The sequence below is a fragment of the Apodemus sylvaticus genome, chromosome X, assembly GCF_947179515.1.
Source record: "Apodemus sylvaticus chromosome X, mApoSyl1.1, whole genome shotgun sequence".
Lineage (NCBI taxonomy): Eukaryota > Metazoa > Chordata > Mammalia > Rodentia > Muridae > Apodemus > Apodemus sylvaticus.
The window spans coordinates 149622281-149645428 of NC_067495.1; the positions used below are offsets into that span (position 1 = coordinate 149622281).

The 23148-nt window shown below is 48.4% G+C and overlaps 1 protein-coding gene across 1 annotated transcript; it reads left to right on the forward strand.

The window, feature by feature from the left end:
- The first annotated feature begins 9949 nt into the window (after positions 1-9949).
- On the forward strand, positions 9950-12824 carry Dusp9 (dual specificity phosphatase 9). Its single transcript, XM_052171192.1, has 4 exons — positions 9950-10164; positions 10732-11280; positions 11765-12220; positions 12499-12824. The coding sequence occupies exons 2-4, from the start codon at positions 10767-10769 to the stop codon at positions 12822-12824; spliced, it is 1296 nt and encodes a 431-aa protein (XP_052027152.1). The 5' UTR covers positions 9950-10164; positions 10732-10766.
- Positions 12825-23148: the final 10324 nt, after the last annotated feature.

A 23148-nucleotide genomic window follows, 5' to 3' on the forward strand; every position in this document is an offset into this window, starting at 1 on the left:
TCCTGGGCTCTACTCACCTTGTTAGAACACTTCCAGGATCCAGGCTACTAGAGATACTAAAGACAGAGATGACCCTTTCCCAAGGCTGGTACAGCTGGAGTTTTAAAAAGTGAACCTGAAAGACAGGCAGACTGTGTGCAGGTAGACAGAATAGATAGGAAGGATGAGGTGGAATAAATGTGTTTTGTACATGCTGGTGCTGTGAATTTGAGGGTCAGGAAGAAGAATTACTAAGCTAAACAGTGGCCTCACAAAACATGAGTCCACCTGGAGCCTCAGAATGTGACCTTATGTAGAATAAGGCAAAGGGACACTAAGTATCCCCGTGTATTCTGGAAACTGCAAATAAAACGCTGGGGCTGGAATGTGGGCAGGGAGGAAGTGGGAGAGGGGAGGCCAGAGGGGCACAAGAGCCAGGTCACGTAGGACCTGCAAACTGGACTTTGTACTCAAGGCCACAAGGGACCATTAAGGGGCCCAAAAGGGAGGATTAGCTTAGTATCTGTCTTAAGACAATCCCTACGGCTTTGAGATGGGAATAGGGGGCTGGGAAGAAGCTATGCTGAGGACAGAACAGTCCAGTCCAGGAATCACCGGACTTGACAGGGCCAAGGGGATATGTGTATAAAATTTCAAAGTCTGTAACAGTACGTGGAGGCCATGGAAAGAGAGATCAGGCTGGAGGAGGAATTACCACGGACTCAATTTTGAACAAACATCTGAAGTGCCATGGGGCTTCCAGGAGGCACTAGCCAGCTGACAGTGCTATGGACAAGATACTCAGAGACAGTTTTGACCGAGGAAAGGAGCCAAGATCATCCCATACGGACATGTACAGAGACACTAGAAGGGCATGGAATGCCTGAAAAGAAGACTGGGGAAACTGGCCAGAGGGAAAACAAGCCAAAACCCTGGCCAGCTGGGGAAGGCAGGGGAGAGTAGGAATCTAGGAAGGAGAGACACTGCAGCTGAGTATCAATGCAAAAGCAGCTGAAGAGGGCCTGCCCACAGAGCTAGGCTGTAGGCATCTTGGCAGGTAGGAAGGAGGATGGGTGGCCCTGGCTACAGTGGCTGGAAAACAATTCCATCCAGGCCCCAGAACTGCTGGGAACCAGAAAGAGGCAGCATTCAGAAGACTTGGTGAGGCAGGAAAGATGGTATGTGTGCATGGTGATGGGAAGATAGAAGGGTGGTGTGGCCAAAGGAGGGGCCTGTGCTGGTGGGCTGAAGGGCAGAATGGAATGAAGAGGCTGACCTAAGACAAGCAAATGGCTCCAGTGAGTCTAAACACCAGGTGGCCAGAAGGCAAACTGTTGCGATGCTTTGTGATATCCAGACCTCCTGACTCCCTGTCCCTCCTGCCCATGCCTTATCAGAGCCATCTACCCGGGGGGATGGATGGGGAGGGAGGGAAGCAGAAGCCCAGTTACCAGGAGGAGCAAATGGGGCAGCCAACGGTAGGGAAGAGTGCCTCCACCACCCTGCAGTCTGACCACAGTGGAGGAGACCCAGGCAGATAGGTAGCTAATGCTGCCTGGCTGTACTCTGGGGAGATGTGTGCAGAAAAATGTATAGTACCCACAGGAGGACCTTGGAAACCAGAAGTTGAAATGGGGTTACTTGGTAAACATACCTAGATAGTAAGATGGATCCTGAGATCCTGGGCAGGGAAGATTTTGAGAACCAGTCAAAGAAAATGAACAGAATTCAGGTGAAGTCAAGGCTGGTGATCAATTAAAAGGTAGAAACTAGGTTTGCAGAGAATGGAAGATGAAGTACATGTCAGGAAGGGTTGGGGCAGGAAGGCAAGCTTCTCTAAGCCAGAAAGCGTATTCTAAACACAAACCTCCTTGCTCTGAAGGTGGGCTTTGGATGCCACTCTTACATGTAGCCTTCAGAGCCTTTATCAGACAGCCTAGAAACAGATGGAGCCATCACTGGGAGACAGTGTATAAGGTATGCCTCTGGGACATGGAAATTTGAGAGATATGTTCTGAGTGACACAAAGAAAGCCATCCACAGTGCAACTGGGCCCAGTATCGCTGAAACAGAGACCCTAGGATATGGGTCAGCATGTGGACATTGGTCAATGGTATGGACAGAGAGGTATCCTTGAGAGTGTGAGCAGGGAAAACAGGCCCTACTCCATGATACTAGTGGACAAGGGTGATGTCACAAATATGGAAGGCATGATTTCCCAACACTACTCCTCCTATAAACACGACTCAATGACCACTTACCAACAGAAGGGGCAGGTAATGCCAAACTAAGCTCTGAAGTCACAACATCCAGAGGCCAAGCAAGGGGTTTCCAGAAAGTGGTCAGATCCTCGCTGGAACTTGATCCTGTGATTAGCTTTGGTGGGCTCTTTAAGGCTCTGACCAGGGATGTAACATGAAAGAGACATTCAGAATGCGATTGTGAAAATTCAGGTATAGTAGCACATACCAATGATCCAAACACTAGGGAGAGGGAGGCAGTAGTGTAAGAAGTTCCAGATCTTCCTCAGCTACATACAGGTTTGAGGCCAACCTTTCCTACGTATCTAAGAAAAGAAAAGAAAAAAAAAGAAAAGAAAGGAAAAGAAAAGAAAAAAGAAAGGAATAGAAGCATTGATGAAAAGATGTTGGCCTGGAAAAAAAAAAGAAGTCAATGAAATGATTCCCAATGATTTTCTATTATACTCAGATGAGATTGGTGCCTAGCCCAATTGTCCTCAAAGAGACTTCACCCAACAACTGATGGAAACAGATGCAGAGTTTCTCCACAGTCAAACATTAGGCAGAGCTTGGGGAATCCTGAGCAAGATGGAGAGAAAAAATTGTAGGAGCCAAAGGGGACAGGGACATCACAAGAAAACCCACAGGATCAACTAACCTGGGCTCATAGGGGCCCACAAAGACTGAACCACCACTCAGGGAGCTTGCATACATCTAGCCTAGGCCCTCCACATATATGTTACAGTTATCCTAACAGTGCAAGCAGGTGCTGTCTGTTGCCTGCCTTTGGGATCCTTTCTGACTACTTGGTTACCTGATCTAGACTTAAGGAAGTGCCTATTCTTGCTGCAACTTGATATGCCATGGCTGGTTGATATCAATGGGAGGCCTGTCCTTTTCTAAAGAGAGATAGAGGAGGAGTGGATGTGAGGAAGGGAGAAGAAGTAGGAGGGGGTTACTAGGAGGAGATGAAGGAGAGGAGCCCCCTCTTTTTTGTATCTCCTGGTTACAAAGAACTGGGGCTGCAATCCAGATAGACAAGATGCTGATCAGCCATCCCAGCAGGTGGGGTCCCAGGTTGAGGCTCCATGTGAACCTGGCCTGGCACCCTCACTACCCTCCCCACGTTCCTGTTGAGGATTACCTGCCACAAAGAAGGCTCAGGAAGTTTTTGCCAACTTTGTGAGAGATTTTTCCATCTAAATTTAGGAAGCCAACCATTCTCTCTCAATACCTTCTTCCCACATTGGTAAATGGTTGATGTTCTGAGAGAACCCTACAAGGAGGGTGCAGATACCATGCCACATGATCTGCTTGTCCTGGGGCTCTGGACAGTGAGAAGGTGGGGAGAGCAGTGAGCTGAGGTAGGGACAGTGAAAGGGGTGGGAGCATAGCAATTGCCAAAGGGGGTTTAAAACTGAACCTGGATCCTAAGGTCCTGCCCCAGAAATCAATCAAGCTGCAGACCGACTTTCTCTATCCCACCCTCTCCCTCCTGTTCGCTCATCTCTCCTGTCCCTGCTCTGTACATCCAGGGCCCTGCAGCTCTACTATCTGATTAACCTGCTTTTGACCTTGTCTGCAAGTGCAGCTTGGGGAGCTTCCACCACCAGGGCCATTTTGTTTAACATGTCTAGGCACTGCCCTAAAGGGAGCCACTAGGCTCAGGAGCTTCTTCTAAATGGATCTATAATGTGCTTCTGAAAGCATTGTACATGATCAAGGAAGGGCTTGGGCTGAGCACAGAGCTAAACCTGTTTACTCATAGATGGTGCCATGGTGGACTGGGGCACCTGTGATAGCAGATGGCTTCAGCCAGACATTTGTCTCTGTGTAATTCAAAGGTTGCCCAGATCAGCCTGGCCCTTGGGTTTCTTGTATTACATCAAAGAGTGGTTCTTGTTGCCTAGAGAGCAGTGACCACTGTGGGAGGTCTGGGTGGGTGCTCTGCAAGGATGGGCCAGCGAATCAATGCAGATATACTTCCCCAAGCCTCTCAGCCATGAGTCATTAAAGTGTGGATGCAAGGGTTCTTTCAACTCTGTCTAGAAACACATCTGAGTCAGTCCATCAGATGAGTGCCTAAGCCACATACAGCGCTGCCCTATGGCCTCTGTAAACAGAGGCCCAGAACGGCTGTCCTCATCTTTCTTGTTCTGTGTATTTTCCTGTGTTGACAGAGAGAAGAGTCTCTTGTGGGTACATCACCACTTTCAGCTTTTTCAATTTCTAAAGAAAGGTCCTTGGAATAAGGCACAGTAGGGACTAGCAAAGAATCCTAGGGCCAGAAGTACGAAGGAACCAAGGGCTGGCCTGTGTGCTGCCATTTTAGCAGTTGCAGCAGGATCAAGTTTTGAACCCATAGGCTGGTGCTGAAGGGCAAGAGGCCAGAGTGGAGTGGAGTGGAGTGGTCTAGAGAGCAAGCTAACAGCCAGTCTGGTGTCCCTCTGGCAGGGAGAGGGTGATAACACTGGCCTCTGCCTAGAAGAGGCTAACCTTTTGCTGAAGCTGAGGTGAAAAGGGGCAACCAGGGCCTGAGAGCATGGTGGTGGTGCCAGGCTCTGGAATCTACACTCTGCTCTGGCTCACACATCAGTGTCTAATACTGCTATAAAACTCACCTGGAGATTACGGGATCTTGTTTCCCTTCCCAAATATACAGACCAAGACCCAAATCTCAGAGATGGGAGACTTGATTGCTGGAGGCCAAGCTGACACTTTCCCTCTTCTGCAGGGGCAATGACTCAGGAGAATTCTACTGCAGATACAAACCAACATTCCAGCAGCCCAGCAGCCAGGCCTCCCTTGACTGCTCCCTATCCATGAAGCTGCTGGCATCCCAGCTTGCCTGGCCTCACTGGATTCTGCTCCTCATGAGCAGAGAAGCCAGCCCTTGGCAGTACCTGACCAAAGACTGGTTCTCAGCATCTCCCCAATGTAGAACTTCCTGAGCTCACACATGACTCCCTTGGGAGCCCTGGAAAGAACAGGCCCTTCTGAGTCCTTCTCCCTCAAAGCTAGAATTCAGACATGGAACCAGCTGGTATCTTGTGCAAATATTCAACTGTGGCTCTAGACTTCTGACTCAGTTAACTTGAGGACAGTATAGCTTCACCAAGTTACTGGGTACCCCTTTCCAACCACTGCCTCAGTTGACCTAGCTGTAACATAGGAAATGCCTCCCTTGAGGCATTCCACAAAACTGATATGAGCATAAAATAAAGTCTTAGATGGGAATGTTTGGGAAAAACAAAGTAAATGGGACCTAGTGTCAACATCCTTGTCCCTCATAGGCTCCAGGCCTTCCCCCAATGTCTTAGCTCCACCCTTTCCAGGCACCAGGGCTTACATGTTATTCCTATCAGACAAAATCTGACAAGTGAGAATGAAGATAGTGAGGGGGTACATGGAGTAGGGGATTTGCAGCACTGTCAGTCATACCTTTACACCCACTCCATCTTAGGGACTCCAGCTAGCCCTGGAAGCCAAGCCAGAGCTATGTTCTTTCCTTCTTGGGCCCCTTCATTCTGCTAGAAGCAAGGATACCCCAGTGTAGACTGTTGTGCAATGGTGGCCCAAACCAAATGCAGATCACTGTCAAACCTCCCCATATACTCTGGCCCAAGCTCGGGTTACCGAGTTAAGTGTGCTTTGGGGTGGGACATGGGACCACAGGGCACATCATCATTCAAGTATAAGTCGAAGAGGACAAGGGCTTACAGGTAGGTGGAAGGCCAGTGGGGTGTGGGAGGCAGAGGGGGGATGGTGGACAGGCCTGGGCCCCTCCCTGATTCCTCCCAGCACACCGCTGGCAACAGAGCCCCTCCTGGGCAGGGGGCGGAGAAGACCGCCACAGGAGGGGAGGAGGCCGCCACAACGAGGCGGTGGAGGCGGGATTTGGAGTTTCCCTCCGCGGCTGCAGTAGCCACAGCAGCCCCTACTCTCCAGGCGAGGCCGCCGCCTGGAGCTCTGGTGGCGTTTGCCGGTGACAGCGGAGCTTCTTACCGCCCGAGCTACGGAAACTTCCTGGCCACGACGCACAGAGCCAGGGATCAAGCTGAGGCTAGCAGAGGTGAGCAGAGCACGCGGAGCCCTGCCCCCCACCCCACCCCCATTCCTCCTTGCTGCCTACCCCCAAGTATGTTCCTCCACCGCGGACCCCCATAGTCCTGCTAACCACATCCCAAAGACCCCGAGGCATGCTGGGGAACAAGAATCTACATGACCCATTTGGTCCTATCACTCACTACACACCCCTGCCACCCTGCCCGTGCGCCTCGCGTCCCCTGCCATTTCCACCAGCCTCGCAGTCATGGGCACCCAGGCTTCTGTACTGTACCTATCAACAGCTCCCTGCCCCAGCACTCACCACTATTCCCAACTCACCAACATCATCCCATACCCTGCCACGCCCCAGCACACACCCAGGTGCCTGCCTGACACAGTGCCAACACATCCCGTGATGTCTGCACTAGCAGCATAGTGCTCTCTCTCTCTCTCTCTCTCTCTCTCTCTCTCTCTCTCTGTCTCCCTCTCCCTCCCCCTCCCCTGCCTTCCCTTCCCCCCCTCTCACACACAAACACAGTGTGCCCCTACCATCGCAAACTTCCCATATGCCCATTACAGAACCCACCCACGTCCTCATAGTCCAGAGACACTATAATCCACCCACTACAACACAAATGCATAGCCTAGCAGCTGACACCCCCCAGTCCTCAAAATGATACCTCCAGCATCCCCAACACCCTAAGGTACAGAAACACCTGCTGGATTGCTAGGGCTTCAGCCCTGCTCTGCTCCCATCACAGCTAGCCCTCAACACCCCCTCCATGTCTCTGAATCCCCCCCCCCATCACAGGCTCTAAAGGCTGCAGCATTTGGTGGCATCCCTGTAAGGCAGTGGCTCACTAGCTTGGGACACCCCTCCAGGTGCCTCCCTAAAAGGCCTTCAGATGCCCCAGACACTGATTTAACTTCTCTAAGAAATAAAGAAGGCACTTGAGGCCCAAGGTACAGAACTTATATGTGGAGGCAAGGGGCCGCGGGGGGTGGGGGGGTGGAAGAACATAGAGAGAGAGGCATTGAAATGGAGGAGGCCTAGCTGGGACCAAAGGGGTCCACCTTATGGTGGGTTGCTTCTGTAAGACTTGGAGTCAACATGCACTATCTGTATCCCAGCCTGCGTGTATGCTTTAAGAAGTGCTATGTGTGCACGTGTGCTTGTGAGTGTCTGGGAGGAGCGTTGTGCTCCTTGGAAGGAAAAAGCAGGAGCAGCTCCCTCCTGAGCTCCCCTGGGCAACAATTGGTTTCATTCATTGATGCCTTCTTTGTTAATGAGCATTTCTTCTGCAAACACTCTTGCGTGTACCAGGCCCTCACTGGGGGGGGGGGGGGGGCGGAGGGGCTGGGGCCAGCTTGGGACCAGGCACACACCCGTTCCTGCCTTGGAGGAACTCCCAGTCCCTCGAGGAGCCCTACTAGGAAAATCATAAAGCCATTCTCAGTGGAAAGTGGGTTTTATGGAAAAGACACTCGATTTGGTAGAAACGTTGTCTCTGCGAGTTGTGCTCCAGGCCTTGTGACCTGGAAACGGCCACCGAAATCCTGCCACTGGACCGGGTGGGAATCAGCAGTGCCACTCAGGCATCTGGGAGACCTGAGAGCCCCCACAGCACGCAGTGGGCCTGGGAGGGGTGTTCGTTGGCCCCGCCAGTCAGAAGCCCTGGGGCCCCCCAGCGGGGGCGACAGTGGGCTCAGCGCCCACCCTGTGGCGAGTGGTGAGTGCGTCGCCTGACTCCACCCGCCAAAGGGGGGTGGGAAGGGCCCCACGTGCAGCGGCCTCCCCCAAATCCTGTCTGCCTGAGAATCGAGAAGTGGGAGAGAGGCGGGGCCAGCGATCGAGCAGAGACTGCGGGGGGGGGGGGGGGGAACACGGAGGGTTAGTGGAGGCAGGCGGGGGCGGGGGGGGGGGGCTTGGCTGCACTGAACCCTGCAGTGCGGAGGTGGCAACAGGTTCCCATTTGTCCTGTTTTCTGGCACTGCAGCAAGGCAGGCATTGGGCACTGAGCACTGACTTTGGAGACTGAGCACCCATCATCCTCACCCTATCTATGCTAGGATTGGGGCCTTACCAGCAGGCGCCTGGAACTAGGTGTAGGGAAAGTACTCTTCAGGTGTGGGCAGGAATGGAGCTGCTTGTCGATGCCTAGGCATCCCTTTCCTTCGAGGGGTGGTGCCTCTCTCCCATGCTCATCCCCAGGGCAGTTTCCTATCACTTCCTCTAGAAAGCCTACTCCTGAGAGTATACCTAGATTTCTGGGAATACCAATATTTTCCTCTTGTTGGAGACTCTCCCTCCAAGTACAGGGCCTCCAGGACTGGGAGTGCAGGATACTGTCTCTTCAGCTGTGGTATCCACGGCGTCATGCCACCATTACCCTGTCCACAATATAATCAATAATCAAGCCCCAGTCAGCCCTTGCCAACACTTGGCGTTCTCATTTTGAGAACATTCTACTAATGTAGTGACTGGGAAGTATTTCCTTTTTTTTTTTTTTTTTTTTTTGAATTGGCTTTCCTTCCATGCCTGAGCTTCAACCTTTCCCCACATATTCTTACCCCATCGCATTCCTTCCTTCGGGCAGAGTATGCAGTCCTTGAGTTCCTTACCCATTTATCTACGGGGTCTTAACCCTTTGATTATTTTGTGCGAACTTTATCTTATCTGTTGTGTGTTTTCCTTTAACACTGTTATTTGCTTTTCTTGGGCTTTTAGCAGAGAAAGGACACATGGCCAAATGGGGCTTTTTTAGAAGCCTCCCCTGCCTCTCCTTTCATTGTCAGCACTTATCACCCCGATATCTGGTCCAGTGCCTTTGCTTATTGTTAGTGTGTCCTGCTGGACTGGAAGACCCAGGAAAGGAGAGCCCTTGTGTGTCTTTCCTGTTCATCACCTGTCTGGTGGGCTGGTTGGAGGCCACCAGCCTTTGTGGACTGAATGGCACTCCGAAATGGGGCAGGGTAGAGACAAGCTGAAGTTTCAGAAACTGGGGCAGTGATTTGTATAGTCATGACCACTGGAAAAGCCAGAGGGAGCATGAGGATGGGGACATATTGCAGTAAAACGACTTCCCTCCACGTGGATCCATCCAGTGGTTTGTGGGAAAGAGGCACTGGGGAGGCGCCTGCCTTCACCTAATAAGAACATGGTGTCTCAGTTTAGAGTTGGGTGCTCAGAATCCCCGCGTACCTTTAGCTAGGCCTGTACAAATGAAGCCCAGATGGAAATAATACACCCTAGAGCTGCCTTGTGCCTTCAGTTTTTTAGTGGCATTTCACAGTAGTACACATTAGAAGGCTCAGATTAGCCCATTATACAGATGGGGGCCATCTAGTTCCAGATAGTTCAGGATTATTGAGTTGCTTGAGACAGTTTCTGGTTCTGGGGCTCTGGGCTTTTGTCCCCACCCCTCTTCCTGCTTCCAGGGACCAGACTGGCGCCAAGCAGGGGCAACTGCAACATGTCCCCTGCTGGGCCCCCGACCTGCCCTTGGCCTCTGCCCCGACCCTGTCCCGCCTGGGTGGAAGCCCTAGCTCAGCCTGCCGCTTGCAACTCCCACCAGGTTATTCCTTAGCACTGGTTGGCGCGCCTGGCCCCTGAGCCCGCCCCACCGCCCCGCCCCATCCCGCCACTTTGAGCTGCTACTTAGTCCGTCCGAAGGCAGAGCCTTCCAAGGTGGAATCTGGATCCGGCTGCCAGGAAGCGACCAGCGCACGAGTGGCGCGAGGCTTGGCTTCCACGTGCGAGCCTGCTCCACCACCCCGCCCTCTCCGAGCGCCCGAGCCTGGGGACTCCGTCTCCATGAACGATACCTGCGCCCTGCCGTGGCACTAGCTGTGGCCAGGACGTCCGGGTTCAGTCGCCTGCCGCTGGATCTCGCTCCAGGTCTCTCCTTTTGTTCTCTCCAGGGGTGGGTAGGAGTGGGGCCGCGTCAGATCTTACGGGACTCGCCAAGGCCCATCACCTCGGTGACCCTCTTGTTCTCTGGGTCTTCCTGGCCTTAGAGGAGAGCAGGGCCTTGAACCCGACTTCTCCACACATCCAAAATCGAACTTGGGGAGTGATGGAGAGATCAGAGCAAGTGAGAAAGTCAGAAAAGGGGTGTGGAGGGAACTGGTTGTATCCTAGCACCTCAGAAAACGCCTTCATTCAAGAGGCCGCTAGACGCCTGACTATCTTGTGGGGCATGTCTCATGAAAACTCCATGTAAACCGGACAGGGAGCAGCGCCCAAGTGGCGGCAGCCTCCGGTCTTTTTCCAGGGGCGCCTTCCTTGGTGTTCTCACTGTGGGTGGAGCGCGAGGAGAGAAGCAGGCGGTAGAGGAATGTCCCTGCGGGGACACTGAGAGCCTGCCCTCAGGACAAGGGTTGACTTCCCGCCTCAGTAGCCTGGTCCACGCTGCGTGAGTAGAGACGAACTTGCCTTCACTCCGCGCCTTGCCTCTCTCCACAGAACACGCTGCCCGACGTGCAGGACGCTGCGCGACCATGGAGAGTCTGAGTCGGTCATGCCTGTGGCTGCGGCAGGAGCTGTCGTCCCCGCGCCCACAGCTTCTGCTGCTGGACTGCCGCAGCCGGGAGCTGTATGAGTCGGCGCGCATCTGCGGGGCGCTGAGCGTGGCCCTGCCCTCGCTGATGCTGCGCCGCCTGCGGAGAGGGAGCATGTCGGTGCGGTCGCTCTTGCCTGGGCCACCGCTGCAGCCTCCCCCACCGGCCCCTGTGCTCCTGTACGACCAGGGTAGTGGTGGCCAGTGCCGGCGTGAAGCAGCGGAGCCTGAAGCAAAGGCCGAAGCTAAGGCCGAAGGAGAGGCCAAAGCGGAGGCCGAGGCAGAGGCCAAAGCGGAGGCCGAGGCAGAGGCCAAAGCGGAGGCCGAGGCAGAGGCCAAAGCGGAGGCCAAAGCAGAGGCTAAAGCGGAGACCGAAGAGTGGGATGCTGACTCGGTGCTGGGCATCTTGCTCCAGAAGCTGCGGGAAGAAGGCTACCCAGCATACTATCTACAAGGTGAGTGAGGGTCAGTGGTCTGAGAGAGAGCACTCTGGACAGGCCTCAGGTCAGGAGGAGAGGTCCTTCTTTCCAAGGGGATTTCATAATTACTTTATCCTTCTGCAGACTCAATCTTATTTTATCTAAAATACAGGGTAAGAACCCACCTCCCAATAACCCACCTGCTCAACAGTTTTTGGGGGGGCAGAGCTGAGCATGACCTTGGGCAAGTCCTTCACTCCTCCAAACCCATTTATAAATCTGGATAATGGGGAGAATTAACCAGAAACAGCCTGGTTTACAGGATACTGCCCTAAAAGGGCTGCATTGGGCACTTACCATCCAAAGAAACAGCCACAAATGCTGAGTGAAGGTGGATGGCGGTCCATATAGTACAGCACATGTAGTGCTCCTGTTTAAACAACTCTGCTGGCTTATGTGTTCCCTTTGGTAGTATCTGTAAACCATTAATTAGTAAGACCTCACCTTTCTTTCCTGACAGGTGGCTTCAGCAAATTCCAGGCCTTGTGTCCTCACCTGTGTGAAACCAGCTTCAGTGGTCGTGCCGGCTCAGGCCTGGGCTCAATGTCTAGCCCAGTGCCTGTGGTAGGGCTTGGTGGTCTGCGCTTGAGCTCTGATTTCTCTGATGCAGAATCTGAGGCTGACCGTGACACCTTGAGCTGTGGCCTAGATTCTGCGAGCACCACATCCCCTCCAGCTGGGCTGCTACCACCCTTCCCAGTCCAGATCCTGCCCAATCTCTACCTAGGCAGTGCTCGAGATTCAGCCAATTTAGAGAGTCTGGCCAAGCTTGGCATCCGCTATATCCTCAATGTCACCCCCAACCTTCCTAACCTCTTTGAGAAGAATGGTGACTTCCACTACAAGCAGATCCCCATCTCTGACCATTGGAGCCAGAATCTGTCCCAGTTCTTTCCGGAGGCCATTGCATTCATTGGTGAGTCCTCCCTGCTTCATCTCCCTGCCCCTCCCCCCCCTCCATGCCCACCAGACTGATTCTTGGCCTCTCTTCCTCCTCACTCTCTCCATTCCCAGAGCCCACATGACACTTGGGGAGGTGGGTGTAGAGCTCAGGTCAACTGCCAGTGAGATTTCCCAGATAATGGTCTAGGCAGGATAGGGAGACAGTGATGATGACCCCAGAAATTCATTTAGCTTTGACCTGACTCATGCTGACCCTTAGGGGGTATTTCTGTTCTGTCCTGTTCTACTTAGATGAGGCCTTGTCGCAGAACTGTGGAGTGCTCGTCCACTGTCTGGCAGGGGTCAGCCGCTCCGTCACTGTCACCGTGGCCTACCTCATGCAGAAGCTTCACCTCTCACTCAACGATGCCTACGACTTGGTCAAGCGGAAGAAGTCTAACATCTCACCTAACTTCAATTTTATGGGGCAGCTGCTAGACTTTGAACGCAGCCTGCGCTTGGGGGGGAAGCGCTCTGGGGGGCGGGGCAGTGGCGGACCAGAGTCCACCGTCTCAGACCCACCTTCCTTCTTTACCACCCCTACTAGCGATGGGGTCTTTGAGCTGGACCCCACATAAAGTTGCATGGAGCTGCTGGGCTGGTCCCTACTTATGACCTCTAGTATTAGCAGGGATGGGATGCAGCCATAGGCAGGGAGAGGGGAAAGGGGAAGGGGGGGGGAGGGAAAGCTCAATACCTCATGCTGGGATGGTGGAGCAAGGCAGAACAGCAGAAACCTGCCCTACCTACTCAAGGCCAGCCCCAGATTCTATTACACGTGCCTATAGGTTGGCCCGTGCCTACGGGCCTTCACCGCTCTAGGGCGGTACCATTCTCCAGAACCTGCCTCTTCTGTGACTGTTACTTTATTTTTTCAGGGTGGGAGTGGGGCTTCCTATCCAAGAGACCATTCCAGATTGCTGCCTGGGCCCTGGCCCTTCTTGCTGTCTTGTCTTCAGGAAGAGCGTATCACACTTTGCCACAGGAACCTGCGCTTGGTTCTGTACCTGTCTCCAAATGTCCACTTGTGGGAACAGACCTGACTACTTTGATTCTTATAGACTCCTTCCTGCTTCTCTGACTAGGGCTTAGACCTCTTAGAGCCGTGGGGTGTGTACCAAGAAACACAATGGCTGTTCTCTGCATCCACAAGGACAGCCTCTCTGGGTGGCTTTTTGCTGGGCAGTGTCACATGGGAGGGCATGGGCCTGGGAGCCAATGGGCGAGATCCCAGCCACACATCTGGTGCCCTGACTGTTTCTTTACTCCTCCCCCAGATGTCTTGACAGGATCACTGAGACTCTTTGTGACTGAGGGTGGTCAAACTGCCACCGGAGGAGATGGGGTCTCAGAGCGAGAGCTGAGGGGGAGGGAGGGAAAGATGAAGGCCTCAATTTTGCTGCTGTGCTTTTCACACAGCCGCTGTTGGTTTGGGGGGCAGGGAAGGGGCCAAGCTGCAGACACACATGGTCATTCATTGCAGTCCACACCCCGTTGTAGACTGTGTGTGTGTGTGTGTGTGTGTGTGTGTGTGTCCACACATGCACACTAGCCCACTCACATACTCAGCCTGGAGCTGGCAGTACCTGTGGCAGCAGGACCATCTTGTCTTTGAACCTGGAAAAGGTTATGCTTCTGTATTTTTGTAATCCACATCATAATCATGTTCTTTCATTGTTCCTCCTGAATAAACAGTTTATTTAAAGTACTGGACAGAGAGGTTGTTGCTTCTTGGACTCCTTGGGGAAGGGAGGGAAAGGAAAGGGAAGCCTGCTCTTCACAGATCCATCGTTCCTCATCTATGTACACTGCCTATTGGCTACCATGTCTCTCACAACCCATTTGAACTCCTACTCTAGCACACTTCAGGGAGCAGGGTAAAACAATGAGCCAGACATGAAGAAGCTGCATGTTTGCAGAGTAGAGAGTCAAATATTCCAAACCAGTCTTGAAGTTGCAAGAGACCCCCAAGCTGTGAGTCAAAGTTGGTGACTTGTATATGTTGCTGAGGGTGCCTAGGACTTCAGGGGAAGGACATGGGCTATGCATATCATACAATGTGAAATCAAGGCTACAAAAGCCTGGGCAAAGGTTCCTAAGGGGAACCCTAAAGCAGAGTGTTCACTGGCCCACCAGAAATGTTAGGTAAAGCCTACATCACTGGCTCATCTAAGTTTCAAGTAGGGCCCCACTCAATACTGCCAATGCCTTCTCCATGCCACAGCTGGAAATCCTGGCAAAATGTTTTCAAAGCTTAGAGATAAAACAGAAGGGAAGCAGCAGAGGGTGGGCAGGGAGCATATACAGAGGAGAATGTAATGGAGACTTGGTTGTTTTAGTGAGGTTTCCAGTTAGCACAAGGATTTCATGAGGCAATATGCTTGTAGAGAGAGAAGATTGATTTTTGGCTCTCATTTCAGTGTTCCAGGCCACACCTGGCTGGCCCCTTCTCTCTGGGCCTGTGACAAGGTAACACCAAATGGTGGGACTATTTAATGAAACACAATTGGATGCTTCATTACCAAGAGGGAAAAGAGAGGAAGAAAAAGGGACTGGAGTCCACAAAGGCCTTTCAAGAGTATATCCCAAACAAACTAAAGACATCTCCCCTCCCACTGGGCTCTACTTCTCAGTGTACCACAGGAGGGACTAAGCCCTTAAATGTTGATATTTGAGAGACATTCAAGATCCCAACTGCAGCAATGGACTTAGGAACCTTAGGAACAAGATAGATGTTCAGGTAGCACTCCTTATCCAAGAGCTCTGAAATGTGGGTGAAATTTAAAATCCTGTAGCCAAATGGCTGAGCTGATAAGAAAATAAGAGAAATGCCCTGAGACAAAAGGGGAAAAAAGCCACCAGTGAGTTCAAAACTGCCTGGGGCACAGCCTGGGACCAGGAGCCAGGAGCCTCTACAAGAATGTAGCCTCCCATACCTGTTAGTATATAAAACTATGAAATTTTTTTTATTTCTCCCCCCCCCCCCATGGTCAAATGTAACCCCATCTAGCTTCAAATTTACTTAATTCACTGTGAGGCTAAGGATACGTTTGAATTTCTGATCCTCTTGCTTCCACCTCTCAAGTGCCAGAATGACAGGCAAGTACTACCAACCATAGCAGTCAAAGTGCTGCTCTAAGTCACTAAATTTATGGTAATTTGTGACAGCAGCAAATAAATGTAATAAATGGCCTTGAAAATACACTACAGAAACAAATGAGTATGGATACTTACCTTGAACATAGATTTGGGTCAAAGTTGAATGAAAATAAAAATAGCACCCCCTGGTTTCCAGCAAAAAGAAATCACTACAAGCCTCCTATAGTGTAGTACTGAAGTGGCAGGGAGAGGCCATGTTCTATAGTGCTCTGTCTTGAGGAGCCGATGCCTCTGGCCTGTGCTTCTCAGATTCTGTCTCCCCAAATGTGAGGCAGGGTGACCACAGAGGACTCCCTTCCCCCATCCACCCACCCTGCCACAAAAGCTTCAATAAGGCTCAGCAGGGTAGACCTTGCCTCAGCAGCATTTTTGTTTGCTCTTTCTTCCTTTCTTCCTTTCTTCCTTTCTTCCTTTCTTCTCCCTTCCTTCCTTCCTTCCTTCCTCTCTCTCTCCCTCTCTTTCTTCCTTTCTTCCTTCCTTCCTCCCTCTCTCTCCCTCCCTCTCTCCCTCCCTCTCTTTTTCTTTCTTTCTTTCTTCCTTTCTTCCTTTCTTTCTTCCTTCCTTCCTTCCTTCCTCCCTCTCTCTCTCTTTCTTCCTTTCTTCCTTCCTTCTTCCCTCTCTCTCTCTCTCTTTCCCTCTCTCCCTCCCTCTCTTTTTCTTTTCTTTCTTTCTTTCTTTCTTTCTTTCTTTCTTTCTTTCTTTCTTTCTTTCTTTCTTTCTTCCTTTCTTCCTTTCTTTCTTCCTTCCTTCCTTCCTTCCTTCCTCCCTCTCTCTTTCTTCCTTCCTTCCTTCCTTCCTCCCTCTCTCTCTCTTTCTTCCTTTCTTCCTTCCTTCTTCCCTCTCTCTCTCTCTCTTTCCCTCTCTCCCTCCCTCTCTTTTTCTTTTCTTTCTTTCTTTCTTTCTTTCTTTCTTTCTTTCTTTCTTTCTTTCTTCCTTTCTTCCTTTCTTTCTTCCTTCCTTCCTTCCTTCCTTCCTCCCTCTCTCTTTCTTCCTTTCTTCCTTCCTTCCTCCCTCTCTCTCTCTCTTTCCCTCTCTCCCTCCCTCTCTTTTTCTTTCTTTCTTTCTTCTTTTCTTTTCTTTCTTTCTTTCTTTCTTTCTTTCTTTCTTTCTTTCTTTCTTTCTTTCTTTCTTTCTTTCTTCTTTCTTTTTTTCTTTCTTTCTTTCCTTTTCTTTCGAGGGTAGAGCTTGTGAAGAATAGAATGCTTAGGTTCTCTTCCCTGACCAGAAGCATGAGCTTATTCTATATGGGAACCCCACTAAGCTTATAAATAAACAGTTCCCAAGCGCATATAAAACTACAAGTTTGGGGCTGGAGAGATGACTCAGCAGTTAAGAGCACCGACTGCTCTTCCAAAGGTTCCAAGTTCAATTCCCAGCAACCACATGGTGGCTCACAGCCATCCATAAGGGGATCTGACGCCCTCTTCTGGTGTATCTGAAGACAGCTACAGTGTACTCACATATAATGAATAAATACATCTTTTTAAAAAAAACTGCAAGTTTTAGTTGTCTGGCCTTTCTACTCTGGGCCTCTGCAATTCAGCAATTTCTGTGGAGCACGTCTTCAATCGTCCTGGGTGAAACATGAGTTCCTTGGGTTCTTATGTGTACCTGCCCCACTCCAACCTGGTGAGGATGGTTGATGGATTTGTAAGAGTGCTTTGTTTTCAGCTGCTTTGCTTTTGTATAGCATGGTGTTAGCTTCCCAACTCCTTTTGTAATGGACCACACACTAGTTTTCTAGGGCAACTTCTAGAAAGAATATAGAGCACACTAATTACAGACTAGAAGAAGAAAACACAAATGATGAAGGAAACCCCTCTATTAATGCTGAAGTCAAGAGAGAAATAAAGAAATAGAAATACTGGAATAAGTAGAAAGTGTAACATGACCCATGAGACAGCATTAAGCCTCCAAGGTATGTAATTGGAGATATAAAGAATAAGAAAAAGAAACGAGCTGCTAATAACTCTTCCTGGGGGAGATGGGAATAAACATGTATTCATCCCTGACAACATATCAAATAAGCAATTTACCCAACTCTAGCTTAGTGAACCAATGAGTTTATTGAGGGATACTTAAAGGGACATTGGTGGGGGGGGGGGCAACTTACAAGAGCTCCCTGAACAGCTTGCAGGCTGCTTGGCCTCCTGGAGAGTCTCTACTCAGACACTATTTGCTGCTGAGGCTAGAGAGATATCAGTGGGTAACTCTTGCAGAGGACCTGGGTTAAGTTCTCAGAACCCACATCAGGCAGCTCACAACCACCTATAACTTTAGTTCCCAGGAACCCAATGCACTCTTCTGACCTCTATGGGGTATTTTTATGCACATAGTGCATATCCATACACTCTGGCCCACACACGCGCACATAAAATAAAAATAACAAAATAAATTTTTGTTTGGGTGGTAATGACAAAGGCTTTTAATCCCAGAAAAGGAAGGCAGAGAGACAGACAGATCTCTGAATTGGAGACCAGCCTGGTCTACAGAGGGAGTTCTAGGACAACCAGGGCGACACAGAGAACCCTCTCTCAAACAAAACAGAATGAAACAAAACAAAAAACAAAAGTCTTAAGGGGTGGAAAAATTGATCATTTTTATATGATCTTGGGGAGGAGTCTTGTGAACCTTATTTCATGAGCTTCCTGTGCCTTCTAAATTTTGTGAACTTCCTGAACCTTCTAAGTCATCTTAGTTCTCTTGGAAGGAGTGTTTCTATTGGAAGGAAATAACTACACTACACGAGCAGAATAAATATTTGAGAAAAACCAAATTCAGAGTTTTGTGAAAAAATAATCGGATAGAGGAAATTTAATAAACCCTACTAAGAAAAAGCTGGGTATCAGTCAACGTTTCACTATAAAGACATACCTTGCAGAGGTTAATAATGAGGGAAAGAGGTGATTGTAGGTCACAGTTTTAAAAATTTAAAGTAGAAAGAGCATAAAGAGAGGCAAGGACCACCACTAAACTGCATCAGCTCAGAGCAGAGATAGCAGTAGCACAAGTGACTATTGAATATCAAGACAGGAACAGAGGTTGGAGAGATGATTTAGCTGTTAAGAGCACTGACTGTTCTTCTGAAGGTCCTGAGTTCAAATCCCAGCAACCATATGGTTGCTCACAACCATCTATAATGAGATATGACACCTTCTTCTTGTGTGTCTGAAGACAGCTACAGTGCACTTACATATAATAAATAGATCTTTAAAAAAAAGACAAGAACAGAGAAAGTATGGGGGCTAGCCTTTCTCATTTTATAACAGCCCATACTAGACCTCAAGAGATCACACAGAACTATTCCCCAGAAGCACACCCCAAATAACCTAAGGACCTCTAAGCAGGCTCCATTTCTTAGAGGCTCCACCACCTTCTAGTCCTGCCACCCTGGAGTCCAAATCTTTCATCACATAAACCTTTGAGGGGGACACAATTAAACTATATCCCTATCATAGCAAACACAAAGAGAGCCACTCATAGATACTTCACAGTCACCTTTTAAAGACAAAGATACACAAATTGAGGAAGTACCAAGAGAAAAAGGACCCATAAAGATAATTTAACACCTGACTTTTTGTCAGAAACAATGTACGTCACAAGACAATAGAGTGATATAGTCAGAGTACAGAAAGACAAACAATATTATCAACTAAAAAGTCCACACCTGGCTTTAAGAAAGATAGCCTGAGGCTGCAGATGTAGCTTAGTTGATAGAGTGCTTGTCCAGCAAGTACAAAGCTCTAAGTTTCACTCCCAACCCCACATAAAACCATTCTCTAAAATGTATTTTCCACTCTTATTCATGTATATGTGTGGAAACATATATGTGAATGCCCATGGGACCAGCAGAGGATTTCAGATTCCCTGGAGTCAGTTGTGATCTCAGCACTCCAGGTTATTTCACTATGACAAGTCTCCCTTCCTATCTTCTTGGGCTCAAATTAATGTTCCAGCTAGTTAGTTCAGGGGTTGGCAAGGAAGGTGGTGGAGCCTCTAAGAAATGGAGCCTGCTAGAGGTCCTTAGGTTATTTGGGGTGTGCTTCTGGGAAGTAGTTCTGTGGGATCTCTTGAGGTCTAGGATGGGCTGTTCATGACTTGCTGCCAATCAGCATCTCATTGTGTCCTCACCTGGCATCTCTTCAGTATGTTCCTGTGGAGAAAGACAGCAAGTGAGATCTCTGGAGTTTGTTATAAAGACACTAATATTATCAGTCATCCTGATGGCTTCATTAATTACTTCCTTAGAGGCCCAGTTTCCAAGTATTAGAATTCTAGTGAGAAATGGGATTTCAACACATGAATTGGGAGCGAACCCATTCAGTCCATCACAATCTACAGATTATCAGAAGAAAGTAACAAACTGATGTTAAGAAGTCATATGGGAATACAAGAAACATAGAATAGACAGAACAATTTTGAAAAGAACAAAATTAGAGGACTCATGCATCCTGATTTCAAAACTTATCACATAACTACAATAATCAAGACACTATGATGCTGGCATATTGATAAATGGAATAGAATTGAGATTCAAGAAAAAGAGACCTAGCAAGGCATGATAAATGATGCCCTTAATTTCAGAACTTAGGAGTAAAAGAGGGCAGATCTCTGTGTATTCGAGGCCAATGTAGTCTGCATGGTGAGTCCCAAGACTGCCAGAGCTACATTGAAAGACCCTGTCTCGGAAAGCCGGAAGGGGTTGATTGGGGAACAGGGGGTGGGGAGATGGCTTATGGGACTTTCGGGGAGGGGGGATCAAGGAAAGGGGAAATTATTTAAAATGTAAATAAAGAATATATCGCATTTCCATATATATATATACATATGAGAACCCTGTCTCAAAAAATGAATAAATCAATAAATAATAATAAAAATAATGATGCTAGGACAACTAGGCAACCTATGTAAAAGAAGAAAGTTAGGAAGGTGGTTTCTATGGATAAGGGTGTTTGCTCTGGATGTACAAAGACCTGAGTTCAAATCTTTAGCACCTATATTAAATGCCTGGAATGGCTGCATGTGCCTGTGACTCCATTGGTGGATTAACAGAGACATGTAGATTGTCAGTATTTAATGGCTGGCCAGCCTAACCAAAATGGTGAGCTTTTGGTTCAGAAATAAATCCAGTCCCAAGGCTATAAGATAAATAATGATAGAGGAAAACACACAAAATACTGTTCTGACCACCTGTACATTCATGTACAAGCAGCACACACACACAGACACAGACACACACACACACACACACAGTTCTGTAGCAATTCATCTTATATAAGCAGTAAGAGGAGTGCTGAGGAGAAATTCTCTGAACTGTTGAGCTACCTGAAATGTGCAGAGATGTCCACTTTCATCAGTTGTCACCTATGCTGGGGTGGCTTTTGATGATGCAGTTGTCTTTGAGTTCTCCATGTTCCTGTAAATGACCTTTCACCCATACTCTTATAAGTAAACCCAATAAACTCATTAGTTCATTAAGTTGAACTTTTGCTTTGGTCTGTCAGCAGTTCCTTGTCTTGGGTGAATAGACATTTGTTCATGTGTCCCAAGGAAAAAGTGTCACACAACATATGCATATGTGTATATGTATGTGCACAGACGCACATACATACAAGAAATTGGACCCTAACATCAAGTGATATACAAAAGTCAACTCAAAATATATTTAAAACACAATTGCAGAAGTTCAACTTCATTGGCTGCTCTTCCAGAGGTCCTGAGTTCAATTCCCAGCACTCATATGATGGCTTACAACCAGTAATGGAATCCGAGAGCCTCTTCTGATGTGTCTGAAGACAGCTACAGTGTACTCAGATATATAAAATAAAAAAATCATTTTTTTTTTAAAAAAAAAACTACTGTTTGGGGTGATGGCCTCATCAAGATGTGGTATTATAGCTGGGCGGTGGTGGAGCACGCCTGTAATCCCAGCACTCTGGGAGGCAGAGGCAGGCGGATTTCTGAGTTCAAGGCCACCCTGGTCTACAGAGTGAGTTCCAGGACAGCCAGGACTATACAGAGAAACCCTGTCTTGAAAAAAGCAAATCCAAAAAACAAAAAAACCAAAAAAAAAAAAAAAAGATGTGGTATTATCCTCTTAAAATCATAGCAGCTATGACCACAGCAAGAAAATCTCAAGATTGGGCTCCCTAACATTCCCTCTTGGAGAGTGGGAATCTGGCTCATGAAGTCCCTAAGGTTCCACCCTTTCCTGAGGATATATAAAAGGCTCACAATTTCTAAAGGAGGAAAAGTTCTTCAGTAGTGTAGCTGCTGGCAAGTTACCCATGATCCTTGTAGGTAACCCCTCACCTCTTCTACTGTAAGCAACCCCAATTAAACTTACTTACCCCTTTGGTGGAAGAATTCCTTTGGTCTGTTGGTGCCTTATTTGGAGTGAATATGTGTTTATCCATATATTCTCAAAAAGCTAATACAAGAACCACATAAAATATGAGCATCAACTTTGTGATCAGGATTAGTGTTTATATATGACACTACTGTATAGCTATGTCCTCCAAATTGAAATCTTACCTCCTGAAGAGAGGAGGAAAGTTCATGTAACATATTAGGTTGAGGGAAATTAATTTCTAAGGCTTTGAGAACTCAAAAACTTACAAAATTCTTTCCCCACAGTTATAAAAGCTGTAAACAACTGTAGGCTGAGCTGCCAGCAAACTGTGCAGGAAGCTCCAGGGATGTAGCTTTCATGAGTCATCCATCATCCATGCAGACATACAGCTGTCTTTGAGTCACCCATGCTCCTGTAAGTAACCCTTCACCTGTGATCCTGTTAGAAACACCGGTAACTTAGCAGTTCGTTGAGCTACAGTTGGTGGAATCAGTTATTTAGTCTGTCATCAGTGCCTCATCTGAGATGAACACACATTTGTTTATATCTCCCCAGGAAAAGTCAGCCAACATACATCACAAGCACTGGAAAATAAAAAACTATTGGAGTTTATCATAAGATTAAAACATTTGTGCAACAAAGAGTGAAAAGACAGCCCCCATGGAGTGGGCTAGAAGACTTACAAATTGCATATCTGATAAGGATCTACTAGCTAGAAAATATAAAGAACTCATTAACAAAAAGACAAATGACTCAAAAAAATGAACAAGTAACAGCATCAGAAGTCCAAGGCTAGGTAGGCTCAGCCACATAACAAGTTTTGGACACTTTGACTGACACACACACACACACACACACACACACACACACTGACTAATAAGTATGTGAAAAGATATGTAAAATCATTCATCATCAAATAAATGAAAATCAAAGGCATTCGAAAAACCAAAAAGAGAGAGAGAAAGAAGAAAGAAAGAAAGAAAGAAAGAAAGAAAGAAAGAAAGAAAGAAAGAAAGAAAGAAAGAAAGAAAGAAAGAAAGAAAATCAAAGCCATGAAATGCCCTTGAATGACTGGGGAGGCGTGACTGCTAATGGGTATGGGGTTTCCTTTTGTAGTCATTAGACAGTAGTGATGGTTGTGAAACTCATTGAACTATACATGATATTGGGGCTGAGAGTGAAGCAATATCTCATGCATCCCAGGATGAGTGCTGGGATTACAGGCTTATGCCACCATGCCTAGCCAAAATTTACAGTTTAAATGGTGAATTTTGTACTGTGTGAGTGAAGTCTATCCCATTAAAATGTAATTTTTATTTTCAGACAGGGTCTCAATATATAGACATGGTTGGCTAGAACTCCTATGTAGACCAGGTTGGCCCTGAACTCTC